General features: G+C 44.0%; 1 protein-coding gene across 1 annotated transcript; it reads right to left on the bottom strand.

Moving 5' to 3' along the window:
• Window positions 1-9179: 9179 nt before the first annotated feature.
• On the bottom strand, window positions 9180-15607 carry PNP (purine nucleoside phosphorylase). The gene is made up of 6 exons (XM_032624014.1): window positions 15457-15607; window positions 13478-13647; window positions 11054-11157; window positions 10680-10855; window positions 10376-10566; window positions 9180-9816 (listed from the first exon to the last, which is right to left on the bottom strand). Exons 1-6 carry the CDS (start codon window positions 15465-15467, stop codon window positions 9599-9601), a joined length of 870 nt encoding a protein of 289 aa, XP_032479905.1. The 5' UTR covers window positions 15468-15607; the 3' UTR covers window positions 9180-9598.
• Window positions 15608-16298: the final 691 nt, after the last annotated feature.

Here is a 16298-nt window from a genome sequence, read left to right as displayed (position 1 = left end):
GCTTGAACACTCTTCCCTAGTCATTCCATTGCTCACTCCCTCCTCTACTCAGGTGTCTATTCAAATGCCAGCTCCTCAGGGAGGCCTTTCCAGCACTAACCTATTCGAGAAATCTCTTGCTTCTTTATTACTTTCTCTCCCTCTCCCTTTTTTCTTTCCCCTTGGCCATGCTGTGCGGCTTGCAGGATCTTAGTTCCCGACCAGGGATTGAACCTGGTCCCTTGGCAGTGAAAGCATGGAATTCTAAGCACTGGACCACCAGGGAATTCCCTCTTTTGTTTAATAGCCTTAATGAGGTATATTTTACATGTCATAAAATTCACCCATTTCAAGCGTACAATTCGATGATTTTTAGTAACTTTACTCAGTCGTGTGACCACAACCATAAATCAGGTCTGGAACATTTTTACCCCCTGAATAAGATCGCTTATGCCCATTTACATTAATCTCCTTTTCTACTCTGAGCCCCAGGAAACCATTAATCTACTTTCTGTCTCTATAAGTTTGTCTTTTCTGGATATTTCATATAAACAGAATCATAGGATACATGTTCTTTTGTATCTGAACTGTCTTACTCAGCATGTTTTTGAAGCTCATCCATGATGCAGCATGTGTCTACAGTTTGTTCCTTTTTATTGTTGAAAAGTATTCCATGGTATGGCCATACGTTTTATCTATCCATTCACCAGTTGTTTCCAGTTTCCATTATTAGTAAATGTTGCTGTAAACATTTATGTGTTAAGTCTTTGTGTGGTTGTGTTTTTATTTCGCTTGAGTAGATACCTAGAAGTGGAATTGCTGGGTCACATAGTGGTTTTAATTTTTTGAGAAACTGTCAAAGTGTTTATCCAAAGTGGCTACACCATTTTACATTCCCAGCAGTAATGTATGAGGGTTCTTGTTTCTCTGTATCCTGCCAACACTTGTTAATGTCTGTCTTATCTATTATAGACATAATAGTGAGTGTGAAATGGTATCTCACTGTAGTTTTAACTTGCCTTTCCTTCCTCTATTACTTTCCATCCCCTTATTTTGATTATTTTTTCTTAACACTTATTGTTACCTTAGATTTTTTTTTTACATTTGTATTTATTTGTCGTCTGACTCCTGAGTTAAATATAAACTCCTTGAAGGCAAGAACATTGTCTTGTTCTTCTCTGTTTCCCCAGTCTCTAGAACATTTGTTAGTAAATGGATAAACAAACCCTCTTCACGTTTATCTTTCTGTCTGCGCAGCAGCCTGGAGAGGTGCACTCAAGTTTTCATGGACAGACAACAGTTTATAAGTTGATAATTTGGGGGTTTAGCATACATATATGTATGTGTATATGCATATGTATGTACACACACACACACACACACACACACACACACACCCCTTGGCATTTCTATATAAGCCTTAATACATCTGATTATCAAAAGGACATAGTTCAAAATAATTGTGGAAAAAATGAACAAATATCAATGCAATACAGTGTTGTCAAGTAAATGTTATAGTTATCTGAGTGACCTTTGTTGAAAAATGTCAATACTGGGTAAAGGCTGATGACAAGACCTGACACAAACATCACTTGAATAACCAAACAGGGTTATTTATCCAAAGGGCACAAAATAAAGTCAGCTCAGTCAGAGAGATGAATAAATGTTTCAATTCAGACAGAAGTACAGACATCTTAGAAAACAAACTTATGCTTACCAGGGGGGAAAGGGGGTGGGGAGGGATAAATTGGGAGACTGGGATTGACATATACACACTACTATGTATAAAATAGACAATAAGTACCTACCATATGGCACAGGGAACTCTACTCAATACTCTGTAATGGCCTGTATGGGAAAAGAATCTAAAAAAGAGTGGATATATGTATATGTATAACTGATTCACTTTGCTAGACACCTGAAATTAACACAACATTGTAAATCAACTATACTCCAATAAAAAATTTTTTAAAAAAAAGCACAAACATCTTGACTCCAGCACCTTCACCAGAAGGTGTATTATTACTGAAAACTTTAAGTAAGTGAGAGTCATATTAGACTCTATGGAAATATAACAGTATTTCTCTGTCTAGTCCACTTGTACTCCTAAGCAAGTGTGGATATGCCCAGAGCCCCTCCTTGGGTAGAAGCACCTCAAGTTTCTGGTTTATACAATGTACAATCCTATTGCAGGGTACAGTTTGGTTCTCTAAGGCACCTCTCTCAGACTCTCCAGGCTAGTATATTCTGGTCTGAGAACATTCCTGAATCCAGTATTGTGTAACCTTACCAAGGATCAGTTTTCTAGATCTTTGGGAGTCCTGCTAACAAGCCTTTAGACCAAATGTAGAGCTATCCTGAAGTAACGAGTCCGTAGGTAGGAAATATTTCAGAAGCTGGACACCATAAAGAACGGCAGAATGGCAGAACATATCCAAAATTACCCTTACCATAATTCCATATTTGTTTTTTTAAACAGTGTTGGTTCCTATCTGTTTGTGAAGGAGGAGGGTAATTTAGGGGAGCAAGCATCCAAGGAAACCTAATGACTTCCTTCTGTCCCTCCAGATTCATGATCTTGCAGGTCTATCAGTGAAACTCCAGAGTGAGAACCTTCCCACCTCCAAAACAAGTATATCAGAAACAATCACTGTGGGCTTCCATGGTGGTGCAGTGGTTAAAAATCCAACTGCCAGTGCAGGGGACATGGGTTCGAGCCCTGGTCCAGGAAGATCCCACATGCAGTGGAGCAACTAACCCCGTGAGCCACAACTATTGAGTGCACGTGCTGCAACTACTGAAGCTTGTGAGCTTAGAGCCCATGATCCACAGCAAGAGAAGCCACTGCAATGAGAAGCCCGCACACCACAATGAAGAGTAGCCCCCACTTGCCGCAACTAGAGAAAGCCTGCACGTAGCAACGAAGATCCAACACAGCCAAACATAAATAAATAAAAAATAAATTTATTAAAAATAACAACAACCACTGTGCCAAATATCAACTATATTCCTTGATGGCAATTAAATTATTTTCACACTTCATTTGATGGAATGGGTAGGATATTAACAATGGTAGTAGCTCTACAGTATTATTTGGAGGGAACAGTGGAGATTAATACTGTGAACTGGAATTGACCTGGACGGTCTTTGATGGGTAAAAAGAACACTGGATAGAACTAGAACACGTCAGGCTACATATAAAGTCATACTATATTCCTACCAATCTTTTATTGTAAAATTATAGCCAAAGCTCAAGTAGAAACAGCTCAAAATAAAATAGGAAAAGCAAAGAAAAAGACCAATATCAAATAGCTGGCTGACAAGCAAAATGGTATTTTAAAAAATGAATAAAAGAGAGAAGGGAAAGAGGACAAGAGAAAAAGTGATTTGCAAATGAGCTAAAGTAAGCCTCCTAAATGAACAAACTCAGAATGGAAGTGAAAATGAAAACCCGATGGAGGGGTGGAGGAGTTCTCTGACCCGACCCCAAAACAAGAGAACAAAGGCAGATTAATACCAAACAATTTCAAATCTAATTTAGACTAAAGCTAAACGTCTGGCAAAAAGATTAAAGACAGGAAATTTTCCATTTTTATTAAAATCCAAATTTACAATAACAGAAAAACAAGGCAGATAGCCAGTGTTTATTCAAATGGCGTCCCTTAGAAACAAAATGTAATTATGAAAAACAGAGGCCTATTTACAAGAAAGAGCAATGCAAATCTAAGCCAGATCAAATTTAGATGCAAGGCACAGCACGGAAGGAACAGTTCCATTCTTCTTCACCTTCTTGTTTTAAAGGGGCAGCAACTCTTCGTATCTATTTGTAATAGTAATCAACTCAGACTGGGAAATAGCTAAAAACAAACAAACAAAAAACAAAAAAACCCCAAGCATACTCTTCCTTTGGTTCTAAAAAATTTGAGTGACAGACATGTATTCTTGACAGCATGGACCTAATTCATCAAGTAAGCACAATAATTAACAGATGTGAAAAGATCTCCAAGATACATTAAGGTAAAATAAAATAGCAAGGTGTAGAACAAGAAGTATAACATGCTAACTTCTGTGTATAATAATAGGAGAAAAAATAAAAATATGTATTTTTATTTGTTTATATTTTTATAAATCCTGGAAGAATGCACAGGAAGCTAATAAAAGTGATTCCTAGTGGGGTGGGGAAGGAAGGGTAGATGGAGGAGACAACTGAGATGAATATTTTCACTGTATACATTTTTTGTGGCATAATTTTTTAACTATGTGATTATATCACCTATTCAAATTTTAATCCAAAAAAAAGAGAAAACTAATTTGACTTAAGTGTATATTTTTATTTCTAAATTGCTTACACTCTTGTCTTTATGTTTTTTGTTTTATCTGTGGTACGCGGGCCTCTCCCGTTGCGGAGCACAGGCTCTGGACGCGCAAGCTCAGCAGCCATGGCTCACGGGCCCAGCCGCTCCGCGGAATCTGGGATCTTCCCGGACCAGGGATCGAACCCGTGTTCCCTGCATTGGCAGGTGGATTCTTAACCACTACGCCACCAGGGAAGCCCTGGCAGGTGGATTTTTAACCACTGTGCCACCGGAGAAGTCAGAAGCCTCCCCCCTTCTGGTTAGGCTTTAATCCATCAAAATACTACAGTGTGATTTTCCCATCAGTCCTTAGTTAAAAAGCCTTCAATGGCTGGCCACTTGCCTAGAGAATAAGGTTCGTACTCCTTAGCCTGAGATCAGAGCTCTAAACAATCTAGCCCCTCTCCACCTTATCTCCAACTGCTCGCATTCATGCTTTCTTCATTTTAACCTTTCCAGTCTGTTAAATTAGACATTCCTGAATTGGCTTGCATGTAGTGCTTTCAGCTATATCCTCCTCACCTCTCTTTCCTATAAAGCCTAACTTGAGTCCTACCAATCCTTTACCCATTCCCCATCCTCTGTAGCACGTTATCATTGGCACTTAGCATGTACTACTTTTCACACATTATTGTATTCCTCTTTCAAAAACAATTTTTCTAAACAATGACAATATAACACACAAAAAGACTAAAAGTAGGCATAGAGGGTACCATTAATTCAGCCTTGTTTTTCCTTTTTTATGCGTATATCCTGTCCCCTGTCTAGACTGAAAGCACTTTGCCTTATTACCAATTTATATTATGGTTTTTAAGACAATGTTCTATACAAAATACATGATTAGTAACATTTGTTTTTTTGCTGTACGCGGGCCTCTCACTGTTGTGGCCTCTCCCGTTGTGGAACAACAGGCTCCGGACGCGCAGGCTCAGCGGCCATGGCTCACGGGCGCAGCTGCTCCGCGGCATGTGGGATCTTCCCGGACCGGGGCACGAACCCGTGTGCCCTGCATCGGCAGGTGGACTCTCAACCACTGCGCCACCAGGGAAGCCCAGTAACATTATTTTTTTTTAATAAGTTTACTTATTTATTTTTGGCTGTGTTGGGTCTTTGTTACTGTGTGCGGGTTTTCTCTAGTTGTGGCGAGCGGAGGCTACTTTTCGTTGCGGTGCGCAGGCTTCTCATTGTGGTGGCTTCCCTTGCTGCAGAGCACGGGCTCTAGGTGCATAGGCTTCAGTAACTGTGGCACGTGAGCTCAGTAGTTGTGGCTTGGGGGCTCTAGCGCACAGACTCAGTAGTTGTGGTGCATGGACTTAGTTGCTCTGCAGCATGTGGGATCTTCCTGGACCAGGGCTTGAACCTGTGTCCCCTGCATTAGCAGGCAGATTCTTAACCACTGTGCCACCAGGGGAGTCCTAGTAACATTACTGATGTAGGTAGAGATGACCATGATAGGGTCAGGGAAGAGAACATGACTTGATGGGGTAAGTGTGTTTTGATACATATGATGAGGCTCAAGAAACTGAACCCATTTTTTAGGCATTCTGTAGGCCCCTCTGGAGAGTTTTTTTTTCGAGAACTACCCTTCTGTAGGCGCCCCCCCCAGACCTATCTCTCTGACTTTGTGTTTTTATTCTTTTGCTCACCTCAATTGATACATTCATCTTGGGCTGGGTTGGTTGGCATTTTGAAACTGAAAATACTTGATAAACCAAATGTGGTGTAGCCATACAAGGGAATATTATTTGGTTATAAAAAGGAAGGGGCTTCCCTGGCGGCGCAGTGGTTGGGAGTCCGCCTGCCGATGCAGGGGACATGGGTTCGTGCCCCGGTCTGGGAAGATCCCACATGCTGCGGAGCGGCTGGGCCGGTGAGCCATGGCCACCGAGCCTGTGCGTCCAGAGCCTGTGCTCCACAATGGGAGAGGCCACAGCAGTGAGAGGCCCACATACCACAAAAAAAAAAAAAAAAAAGGAAGGAAATACTGATACACGTTACAACTTAGATGAACCTTGAAAACATTATGCTAAGTGAAAGAAGCCAGTCACAAAGTCCATATCATTCCATATATGATTCTATTCATATGAAAGCCCAAAATAGTTCACTCTACAGAGCAGAAAGTAGATTAGTGGTTGTCTGGGGCCAGGGAGGGTGGGAGTGGGGGTGGAGTGTAGAGTGACAGCTAAAAGGTATAGGTTTCCTTTGGAGGTGATGGAAGTGTTCTAAAATTGACTCTGATGACGACTGATTGTACTTATCTGTGAACATACTAAAAATCTTTGAATTATACACTTTAAATGGATGAATTTTATTTTATGTGAATTATATCTCAGTAAAGCTGTTTTCTAAAAATATTGAAGACACTGTGTGGTCATGTTTTTCCTCCCCAGCCCATACCCACCTTGAAACTAGAATTCTAGTGAATTTAGAATTAATAATTATTATCTATAATTAAATGACTAGGGACTTCCTTCGTGGTCCATGCTCCCAACGCAGGGGGCCCGGTTCGCTACCTGGTCAGGGAACTAGATCCTGCATGCCGTAACTAGAGATCCCGCACATCGTAACTAAATATCCCGTGTGCCGCAACTAAGACTCGGAGCAGACAAATAAATAAATATATTTTTAAAAATGATTATTACTTGCCTGTAGCTACTTTCCTTGTCATAGCTTACTTTGTACTATAAAGAATATATAATTTTGTTTTCTGTCACCATGGGGGTATATTTAATGCCCTAACATGAATATAGTAATATATACTTGTATAAAGTAGGTGAGTCCTAATTTTTGTGCTTAGATCTAAGGAATTAGACTCTTGAATTAGGACATCAAATGCATAATCTTCTTCATTAATCTAGTATTCTATTATGAAATACAAGATACCTTCTAAATCTAAAAAGCTAGAAATGCCCTTAAATATTCCACTCAAGTCTCTCTGGGACATATTTTTCAGATGACACCATTCTGATTCCTGATCCATCTCACCAAGAAGCAGATCCAGGGTAAGAAAGCCAAGCACCAAATGCAGCCCTCCTCTAACCCCCAAGTACCCATCTGCTATGTCTCCATGTCTTCTGTTCTAGTCACACCTGATGTGACAATGACCCACAAACATTGTGAGTGCTTCAGCTCACCCTGATGTGAAATCCTTCCTCCCTTTCATCCTTGAAGACTAAGCTCAAAGTTAAACAACCTTTCTCTCAATAACCAATCTCAAAGTCCAGTGTATACTTAAAATCAGTTCATCCTTTGGACTCGCATAACATGTGACTTGTACCTATTTTATACTGCCTTATATGAACAATTAATAGCTTTACAAATGTGTATCTGTTAAGACTGTAGGGCCCTTGAGAGGGAAAGACCATTTTTATATTCTCAATTTAACATTTTATTAGGCTAAGAGTGTTATACAGAAATATTCAATAACTTGATTAAAAAGAAATGTAACTGTGAATCACTGTATTGTACATCTATAACATAGAATATTGTACAACTATATTTCAATTAAAAAAATAAATTAAAAAAATGTCTATAAGCATCTCATCAGATGAACAAGTTACTGTGATGTGTATGTATCTAAAGGATGCACAGTCCTTCCCTCTACACCAGCTCTCTCAGAGACAAATGACAGACGCTAGCAGATTGCCAGGTAGGGTTTTAGAGGTGGATGAAGGTACAAAGAACGAATGAAAAGAAGAGTAGTTACAGGGCCACTTCAGGATACTTTTTCTTTGTGCTGGGCTCAGCTAGGTAGGTCAGGTAGCAAACAAAGGATGATTTGAAAGTTTTCGAAAGCTTTCCTGCCAAAATGCCTCTTCCATGTTTGTTTTTTTTTTTTTATGCGGTATGCGGGCCTCTCACTGTTGAGAGGCCTGTCACTGTTGAGGAGCACAGGCTCCGGACGCACAGGCTCAGCCGCTCCGCGGCACGTGGGATCTTCCCGGACTAGGGCACGAACCAGCGTCCCCTACATCGGCAGACGGATTCTCAACCACTGCTCCACCAGGGAATCCCACCTCTTCCATGTTATACTACTAACTGAAATGTTACCACTGTTGTAGAGTCATCCAGCTCTACCCGCTGTCAAAAGGCAAACAGAACTGAGGGGGTGGAGATAGTATGATTTTCAAACGTGCCAGCCAGCTGAATGCAAGTTGATAAGCGCCAGCAGTGCAATGGGCCAAAAAAAGGTAATGCCTAGGCTCCTGTCACAGGGAGGTTCTGACCAAGAATGGTGAAAAGGAAAACTAACACCCAGAAAGAAAGCAATAGGAAGCAAGGAAGTGCTCCAAGAGAAGAGGCCAGAGTATGAGTCAACTTCACAGGGGCTGGCAGGACGCTAACCAGCAGTGGAGCTGCCGGCAGCAGAGAAAGGGGTATTTGCCACTGCACTGTCGGAATGGAGTGACAGAATGTATGGGTGTCACGAACTATGGCAGAGGTTAGCGGCGGCGGTGGGGGGGGCGGAATTGAAGGAAACCAACAAGAAATACAATTAGGGCTTACCAAGGATGTGGCAACTATGGAACATAAGCTGAGATCAGTGAACGAATTCGGATATTCATGAGAGCTGACAGAGAGAAACAACCAGAAAGCCAAAGGACAGGGGCAAGACTGATCTGAGGGAAGTGGCCATCATGCACAGTCCTTCCTTATCTTCTAACACTGTCTTTCACCTCTTTGCCTTTCCTCCATCCTTTCCTGCATTCACATACCATCTACCTCAATTCTTAGCTGTCTGAGAGGCAGAGAGTCAAACCACAAGACATGTGGTCTCGTGATTGGTTTCATGCCAGTCTTGGCCTGTGCCCCACCCTTATCCCAAATTACACAAAAATAAAGAAATTATTTCATCTTTCTCTTTATTCTCAAAATATGATAGTATAAAACTCCAAAAGGAAGAGGCTGTTCCTTGTGTGGTCTCCAGTGCTTTGAGGAGCAGAGCTGAGCCCCCAGGAATGTAAGAGGATCATCTCAAAAAGCTAGCAGTAGCTACTAGGCTGAGTTCGACAGCCCCAAGTCAAATCCCTGGATGTGTGGTAGGGCTTGGGCTCTTTAAGAGGAATAGGGGTGGAAATCATTTTGTGATGACAGCTGAGCAGAAGAGCACTCTGTATCAGAAAGGTCTGGTGGGAGAAGCAGGGCAGGTGACACTCCTTTCTGCCACTACCTAAGGGCAGAGGCACGTGACTCCAGCAAGAGGCCAAAGTAGGTAGTAGCTCCTTGGATCCCAGAAGGGAGATGCCAGACCACTCCAGGGCTGGTTAACTGGCATTGTCAGGCAGTGGAATGCTAGCCATAAGAATGGAGACAAATTGCTCCAATTTCTGCGCAACTTGCTTCCCAGCATCTAGTACTTCCTTGTGATTGGCCTTCTGCTGGCTTTCATAATCCAAGATGACCTTGTTAGTGATGAGGGAGAAGCCAAAGACTCGAAGTCCACAGTGCCTTGCAACTATAACTTCTGGTACTGTGCTCATGCCTGATGTGGAGAAAGAGGGAAACCAACTGTCAGGATCCGCAAATGACTCTTTTCCTCGCCCTTTAGCCTCACCTCCATTAATCACCTCGTTGACAATTTAGCATCAAGAAAACATCCAAAGCAGCAGCTAAATTCGTGTCAAGCTTAGGCTGTTCTGTATTGCCTAAAAGAGTCGGGCCTCAGAGGGCCTTGCACATCTCTTATAAATAGAAATTTCTGTTTGTGGTCATTCTAAAGTCAGTTCTAATGATGCAATTCTATCTTCCAGCCAAAGGGTATAGAAGGTGGCTATAATGATATTTGTTAAAATAATCAGAAACAGTCATCAAATTATGGACCGGTCATTAGCATTACAGTGGTTAGAGCCCTTGGTGGTGGGTGGTGAGTTGATGGCTACGATGCAAACCTTCCACCACCTTTCAAGTCAGTTTAATTCAATCTTCCCTTAAGTCAGGCCCTCTTTCAGTTTATCATCTAGGTCTACAATCTTTTTCTCTTTTCCATCTTATTTTACCAGAACCCTCCCTCTTCAAGCCTCCAGCCAAGTTCCCCTCCTCACCAACAGCATCTGCCCCCAGCTTCTGCAGCAGACGACACTCTGCCACAGTCTCAAAGCTGGGGCCTGCCACCATCACATAGGTTCCTTCCTGTAACTCTCTCTGCTCTCCCATTTGTTTCCAGGTACTGTGAGCCTTCTGCCTCATATCCCGGTCGTAGGCATCAGACATGGCAGGGAAACGAACTCCAAACCTAGGGCACAGGTTAGATTATCTCAGATTAATGGAATAGAGTAAGCTCTCTCCCAACTCCCAGACAAGTCCTTAGAGCCTACCCATCTATACAAAGAGGAGCAGGATAGCTACCTTTCATCATTGGGCCCTCTGAGAGGGTTCTCACCGCAGAAACCAGGTAGATTGATGTGATCGCGGATCAGCATGATATCTCCAACCTCAAACTCGGGGTTGAGCCCTCCAGCTGCATTGGTGACCACTAGAGTGTCCACACCCAGAAGATGGAAAACCCTCACTGGGAATGTCACCTTAGAAGCAAAAGATAAAAGATCAGAGAGTGTTCTTTAAAATGTCACCAATCCACCCATGCAGATAAACATGATACAGCATAAAAGACGAGAAAGAAGGGGACCAAAAATCTACTTTGCCCGGGTAGTTAGGTAATAAAATAGGAGAGCTCTCTCCCCCTTCGTCCAGACCCAATCAGGTTTGTGTCCCTGATTTACCTTCCAGAGCGGGTAGCCTTCATACATGTGGAACCTGCCCTGCATCATCACACAGCCTCTGCCATTCAAGATCCCAAACACCAGTCGGCCAGCATGACCTGGCACTGTACACAAAAAAGAAAGGGAAATGCATGGACAGATGCTTTCATACAACACATATCCACTGAGTACCTACTCTGAGCCAACTCACTGTGCTCAACAGGTGAGGGTATACTTAATCAAAAGAAAACATTATCATCTCCACTCTCAGAAAGTTTAAGTCTGGTGGGGGAGATAGAAATTAATCATAAACTTAGATATAAGTACATCCTGAGATTAGAGCTATGGGGGTGAGGATGTTCAATGTGAACACACATCAGTTTCTTTTTAAAGAAATTTCAAAAGAATGAGAAAGCCATACTGTAAGAGAATAAAAGAATAAAAAATAGAATAAGTGAGTAATAATGAATGCAGTGAGTGTCGTAATTATAGACCTCTTTTCCAAAATTTCCAAAACTCTCAAAATCTGTATCCTTACTACCCTAACTAAACTATATGCTTCCTCCCTCCTGAGAGGGAGCTCATGGTATATTCTAGCTTCCTAAGGAGGCTAGGAACAAGGAAAGGGGCTGAGGTTGGACCCATACAAGTCTCCTTTGTGACCCACAAAACAATCCTGTGGGAATACGTACCCTGAATGGGGCATGCAGGGGCATGGGAGTGCAAAGATAACTCTCCACACAGACACAGTAACCATTATTACCATTTCTCTCATCTAACATTTCTCCTTTAATGGACATGGCTAACCTATCCCTTAGAGAATGGATGGTCTGGGAGAGGGACCAAAACAAAGAGGGAGAGTTGAGGGATACTCAGAGATTGAGGAGCTTGCTTATAAAAAAATTACAGGGCTTCCCTGATGGCGCAGTGGTTAAGAATCCGCCTGCCAATGCAGGGGACATGGGTTCAAGCCCTGGTCCGGGAAGATCCCACATGCCACGGAGCAGCTAAGCCCGTGAGCCACAGCTACTGAGCCTGCACTCTAGAGCCCGCGAGCCACAACTACTGAGTCTGCGCTCTAGAGCCCGCGAGCCACAACTACTGAGCCCACGCGCCACAACTACTGAAGCCCGTGCGCCTAGAGCCCGTGCTCCGCAACAAGAGAAGCCACCGCAATGAGAAGCCGGCACACTGAGACGAAGCCCACACGCAGCAACAAAGACCTGACACAGCCAATAAATAAATAAATTTATTTTTTAAAAAATTGCCAGTAGTAGAGCAGAGGTGACACAGTTAGGGAAACCCAAATAAAGTATAAAAAGTAAATTGGTAAAGTTTTAAAAAATTAATCCACTCAGTGCAGTGCCCTTCTCACTGCAGGTAGGAGTGGCAGGTGGAGCCAGTCACTACTATCTCTCTTAGAAAACTTTGCACTCCCTTCTCTCACTTTTTAATATTTCCTTCTCCAACCCCATCCCCACCTCCCTGCTCTGGTCTCCCAGTCTTGCTCCAAAGGGCATGAAAAATATCTGTTAAAACTCTTAACTCTCCAGGGAAAGAGGAAGGAAAGTAGAATCTGAAAAATTAATAAATAAACCAACAGAAGTTAGTTATCTGAGAAATTAATAAGTAAACCAAATAAACTACTCTTGCCCTTTACTTGGCCCTATTTTACCTGGCCCTTCTCTAAGCCTCATCCTCAGCATGCGGAACTTCCCCGACCAGGGACTGAACCCACGCCGTTGCAGTGGAAGTGTGGAGTCTTAGCCACTGGACCACCACGGAAGCCCAGCCTTAGAGCTTTTGGCTGCTATTAGGATGCTGGATACACTATCCTCAGAACTCCACTGTGCATAGGGGGCCCTTTCCCCCTCCAAAGGGTCAGTGTGAATCAAGTCTTGTGTATTCATGTATCACCTGGGTATTTGTCTGCAAGAACGTGGCAGTCTGTGTGTTCATTTGTTGCTGTGCACCAGTGTGTGCCTTACCCTAGGACTGGAGTTAGAGCTGGGGAGATTGGGAATGGCAGGAACACATGGGACAGGGAAGGCCTGACTTTGTCTGGGAGCTTACAGGCACTGCTCTTTCCACTTAGGCTATAGACTGAAAGAAATGAGAGAGGTGTATGAGGATATGGTGACCATAGTGTGTATGGGGAAAGAGTGTGCAGGGGAAGTGTTGTAGAGCTTTAGGGAGCTGAGTCATTAAAGCACAGGAAATATGTCATCATACAGTAACATTGACATAAACATGCCCTACTAAAACATTTCTACTGGGGGAATTTCCTTCTAAAGTCATTCTGATTCTTGGTGGGTTTTTCCCTCTGTTACAACAGTTATCTCTAGTCAAATGCTATAGAGGATAGCCAGGGTGTAGAAGCATCGCCCTCCCATCAGAATCACATCAATATCCCTCAGTCCTATCCCTCCTCCCCCTTGCCAGCACCTGTACTTTTGGGAAAGTTCGGTATTTCACTGTAGTCAAAGATCTGGGCCTGAGTTAATCTGTCACTCAGACCTCCTAACCCAGAACCACAGATCACCGCCACTTGAGGTCGGTGTTTGGTGTGAGACAAAAGCCATTTTGCAGTGTTCTGATAATCTTCATACTTGAATCTAGGAAAAAAAGGAAAACCAAGGTGAGTTTCACTTCCATCCCAAGGGTATCATAAACTAATGACCTTCAGCGTACAAAGGCTGACTGAGGTACCAAGGTGACAGGGGACAGAGAAGTTGGCCAAGGAGCTAGACAAGCCACTGCACAAAAAAGCAAACCCAGGCCACAATTTTGATTGTCAACGGCTGGAGCAGAACTGACTGCATAAGTTTCTCAGCAGCTGCTTGTGAAAACTAGACTCTGGAGCCCACCCCTACAGAATGGGGAGAGACCCCAGAATCGCTATTTCTTACAAAAGTGCCTCAGGTAATTCTGATTCAAAAACCAGGTTTCAGAATTCTAGTCTTGAGGAAGCAGAACTCAACAGGGATTCTAGTCCCAATTTTGTCTTTTTTAGGCAAGTAACTTGTGCTTCAAATTCTTTCCTCTAATGTAAAGCAAGGGAATGTAATCGGCCTCACTTATCTAACAGGCTCAGTTTGAAAATGAATTTAAAATTTACTAACAAGCTCCAAAGACCTTTGACTCCATAAATCATGGTTCAGGTCCACAGCACCTGAACCTCTTTTACAACTTTCCCCCCCTGTCCGTGTTTCCTCCCTGCCTTCTCCCATCTTTCCTTCTCTTCATCAAGGTCCAAGGTCCTTTGCCCTTCAGAGACCTAAAGGCATACGCTTATGCAGAACCCAGACATCCCCAAGAATCAACTGGGAATTTTTCTCACAATTCCAGTCCAATTCTCTCATACCTAGTTGGAAAAAACAAGGAGGGACGGGGCAGGGGAGGAAACGACGACTGAGGTGTGACAGAGCTGAACACAACTAACCAAGCCTCCAGAGGAAACCTCTTTCTTCAAAAGTGCTGCCTTTACAATACACCGGGCTACCCTCAGGGAAGTAGCTGGGTAAGGGACCGGGTTGGGGCAATAGAACCGGGGTCATAGAATGATGAAGAGAGAAGCAGTGAGATGGTAAAAGTGAATCAAATAGCTTCCCCAACAGGTGCCAAGGAAATGAAATATGTGTGAAGCCCTGGCCACCCAGCACATCTAGCCACAGCTTACAGGACTTCCTCATTGGCCAGCAGTCTCCCAAGAATGCCCTGAATCCCTGGGTACCCAAAAGCCACTTTGATCCCTACTGCTGGAGACTTGGGCTGGGACTTCAAGGACCAAAGCCGAAATAAGCGTTTTCAAAGGTGAAGTGGGGGGAGTAGGCAGGATCTGTTGCTCAATTCAGTGATTAAGAATTTCCTTCTCTCCTTGGAGACGACATCCCCAACTTAATTGAAACTCCACCTTGGAGGAAAGAGAGGCGTTGTCGAGGGACGTGAGCAATCTCTCCTCTGAAGGAGGAACTCTAGATATGGGCGCCAAAAGTACCTCGCGGCTTTACTTAGACTCTAGAATGGGAATCTGTGACGAGCACGTGGGTTGAAAAGACCTCTTCTCTGTATGTGGGTGGGGGAGTACGCTCCCTCTACATTCACATCGCAACGCGTGCGTGCACGCACACACACCGGCTTCTTTGGCGAGTCGTCTACGGTCTACTAACCTGTCCCCTTCCTGCTCTGGTGGCGCCACCCCTACTCGATTCCCGCGCGCGCCCCTGCCAGCGCTGGCCGCCCCACTGCTCTGCCGCTTTGCCCCTGATACTGGGCTCCGAGCCAGGCCTCTCTGCATCCCCGGGGCACTCGTTCCCTCTCCTGGCCTTCTCGGGGCCCAGAGTACTGGGTTTCCAGTTCTCGATGACAGCCATTTCCCCTCCCCAGGGGCCTACGGGGTTCCCTGGGCCTGGTGCCCGCCTCACCCGTCGTCCATGGTCCCGCCGACGCCCTCTCGATCAGTTTGCCCTTCTCCGCTCAGACCTACTCCACTGAGCTGAGCTACAGCCAGTCACTGGGTACGATCCACACAGCGCGTTGTTTGCAACGCGCTGGCTTATATCCCCAGCTCAGGAGTCCCAGCCAATGGCAGGCGAGTACGCGGCTGGCCCCGTCTCCATGGTGACACGCCCCGACTCAATCGCCGGAGGCTAGGGTGTCAACCTAATCTGAGGTCTTCCCAGCTGCAGTACCTTTCTTGATCCTCACCCTACCCACCGCGGGGGAGGGGTAGGAGCATCCAGCATTTCGCCGCTGCACCCATTTCTAACTGCAGGTCCGGAGTTTCCGGCACGGAAGCCTATGAGGGAAGAGGGTAGGAGTCGGGAGGAGAGACCCCGAACCATCTACCTGAAACCCCATTCCTGGTTGTGTCTACAGCAAATCATGAGATATTTGAACAGAGAAAAATTTAAACCTTACGTGGTGCAAATCCAGAATAAAATTAAGTGAGCCTGTGTCTGAGTTGCTTCCTGGGCAAAGGAAAAAGGGTCGACTCTAGCAATAATGCTGCTCTGGAGGTTACAGGATATGGGAGAACACATAAGGGGTCTAAATCCAGGCCCAGAGGAGGAGAAGACAAATTTCTTCGGGTAAGTATCCCAGGATCCTCGCAGGAGGATGCAGCAAATCCCCTTCTCCAGGTGTTTCCAAATTCCCTATAGATATTAAGCTTTGGGATTTGGGAATGAGAAGTAGGAATTTCCCAGTATTCCCCAAATTATAAGTTATTCATAGAATACTTACTTCCATACATTCTTTACTCATT

The sequence above is a fragment of the Phocoena sinus genome, chromosome 2 (genome assembly GCF_008692025.1).
Source record: "Phocoena sinus isolate mPhoSin1 chromosome 2, mPhoSin1.pri, whole genome shotgun sequence".
Classification (NCBI taxonomy): Eukaryota; Metazoa; Chordata; class Mammalia; order Artiodactyla; family Phocoenidae; genus Phocoena; species Phocoena sinus.
This window is presented reverse-complemented; position numbering and strand designations above follow the sequence as displayed.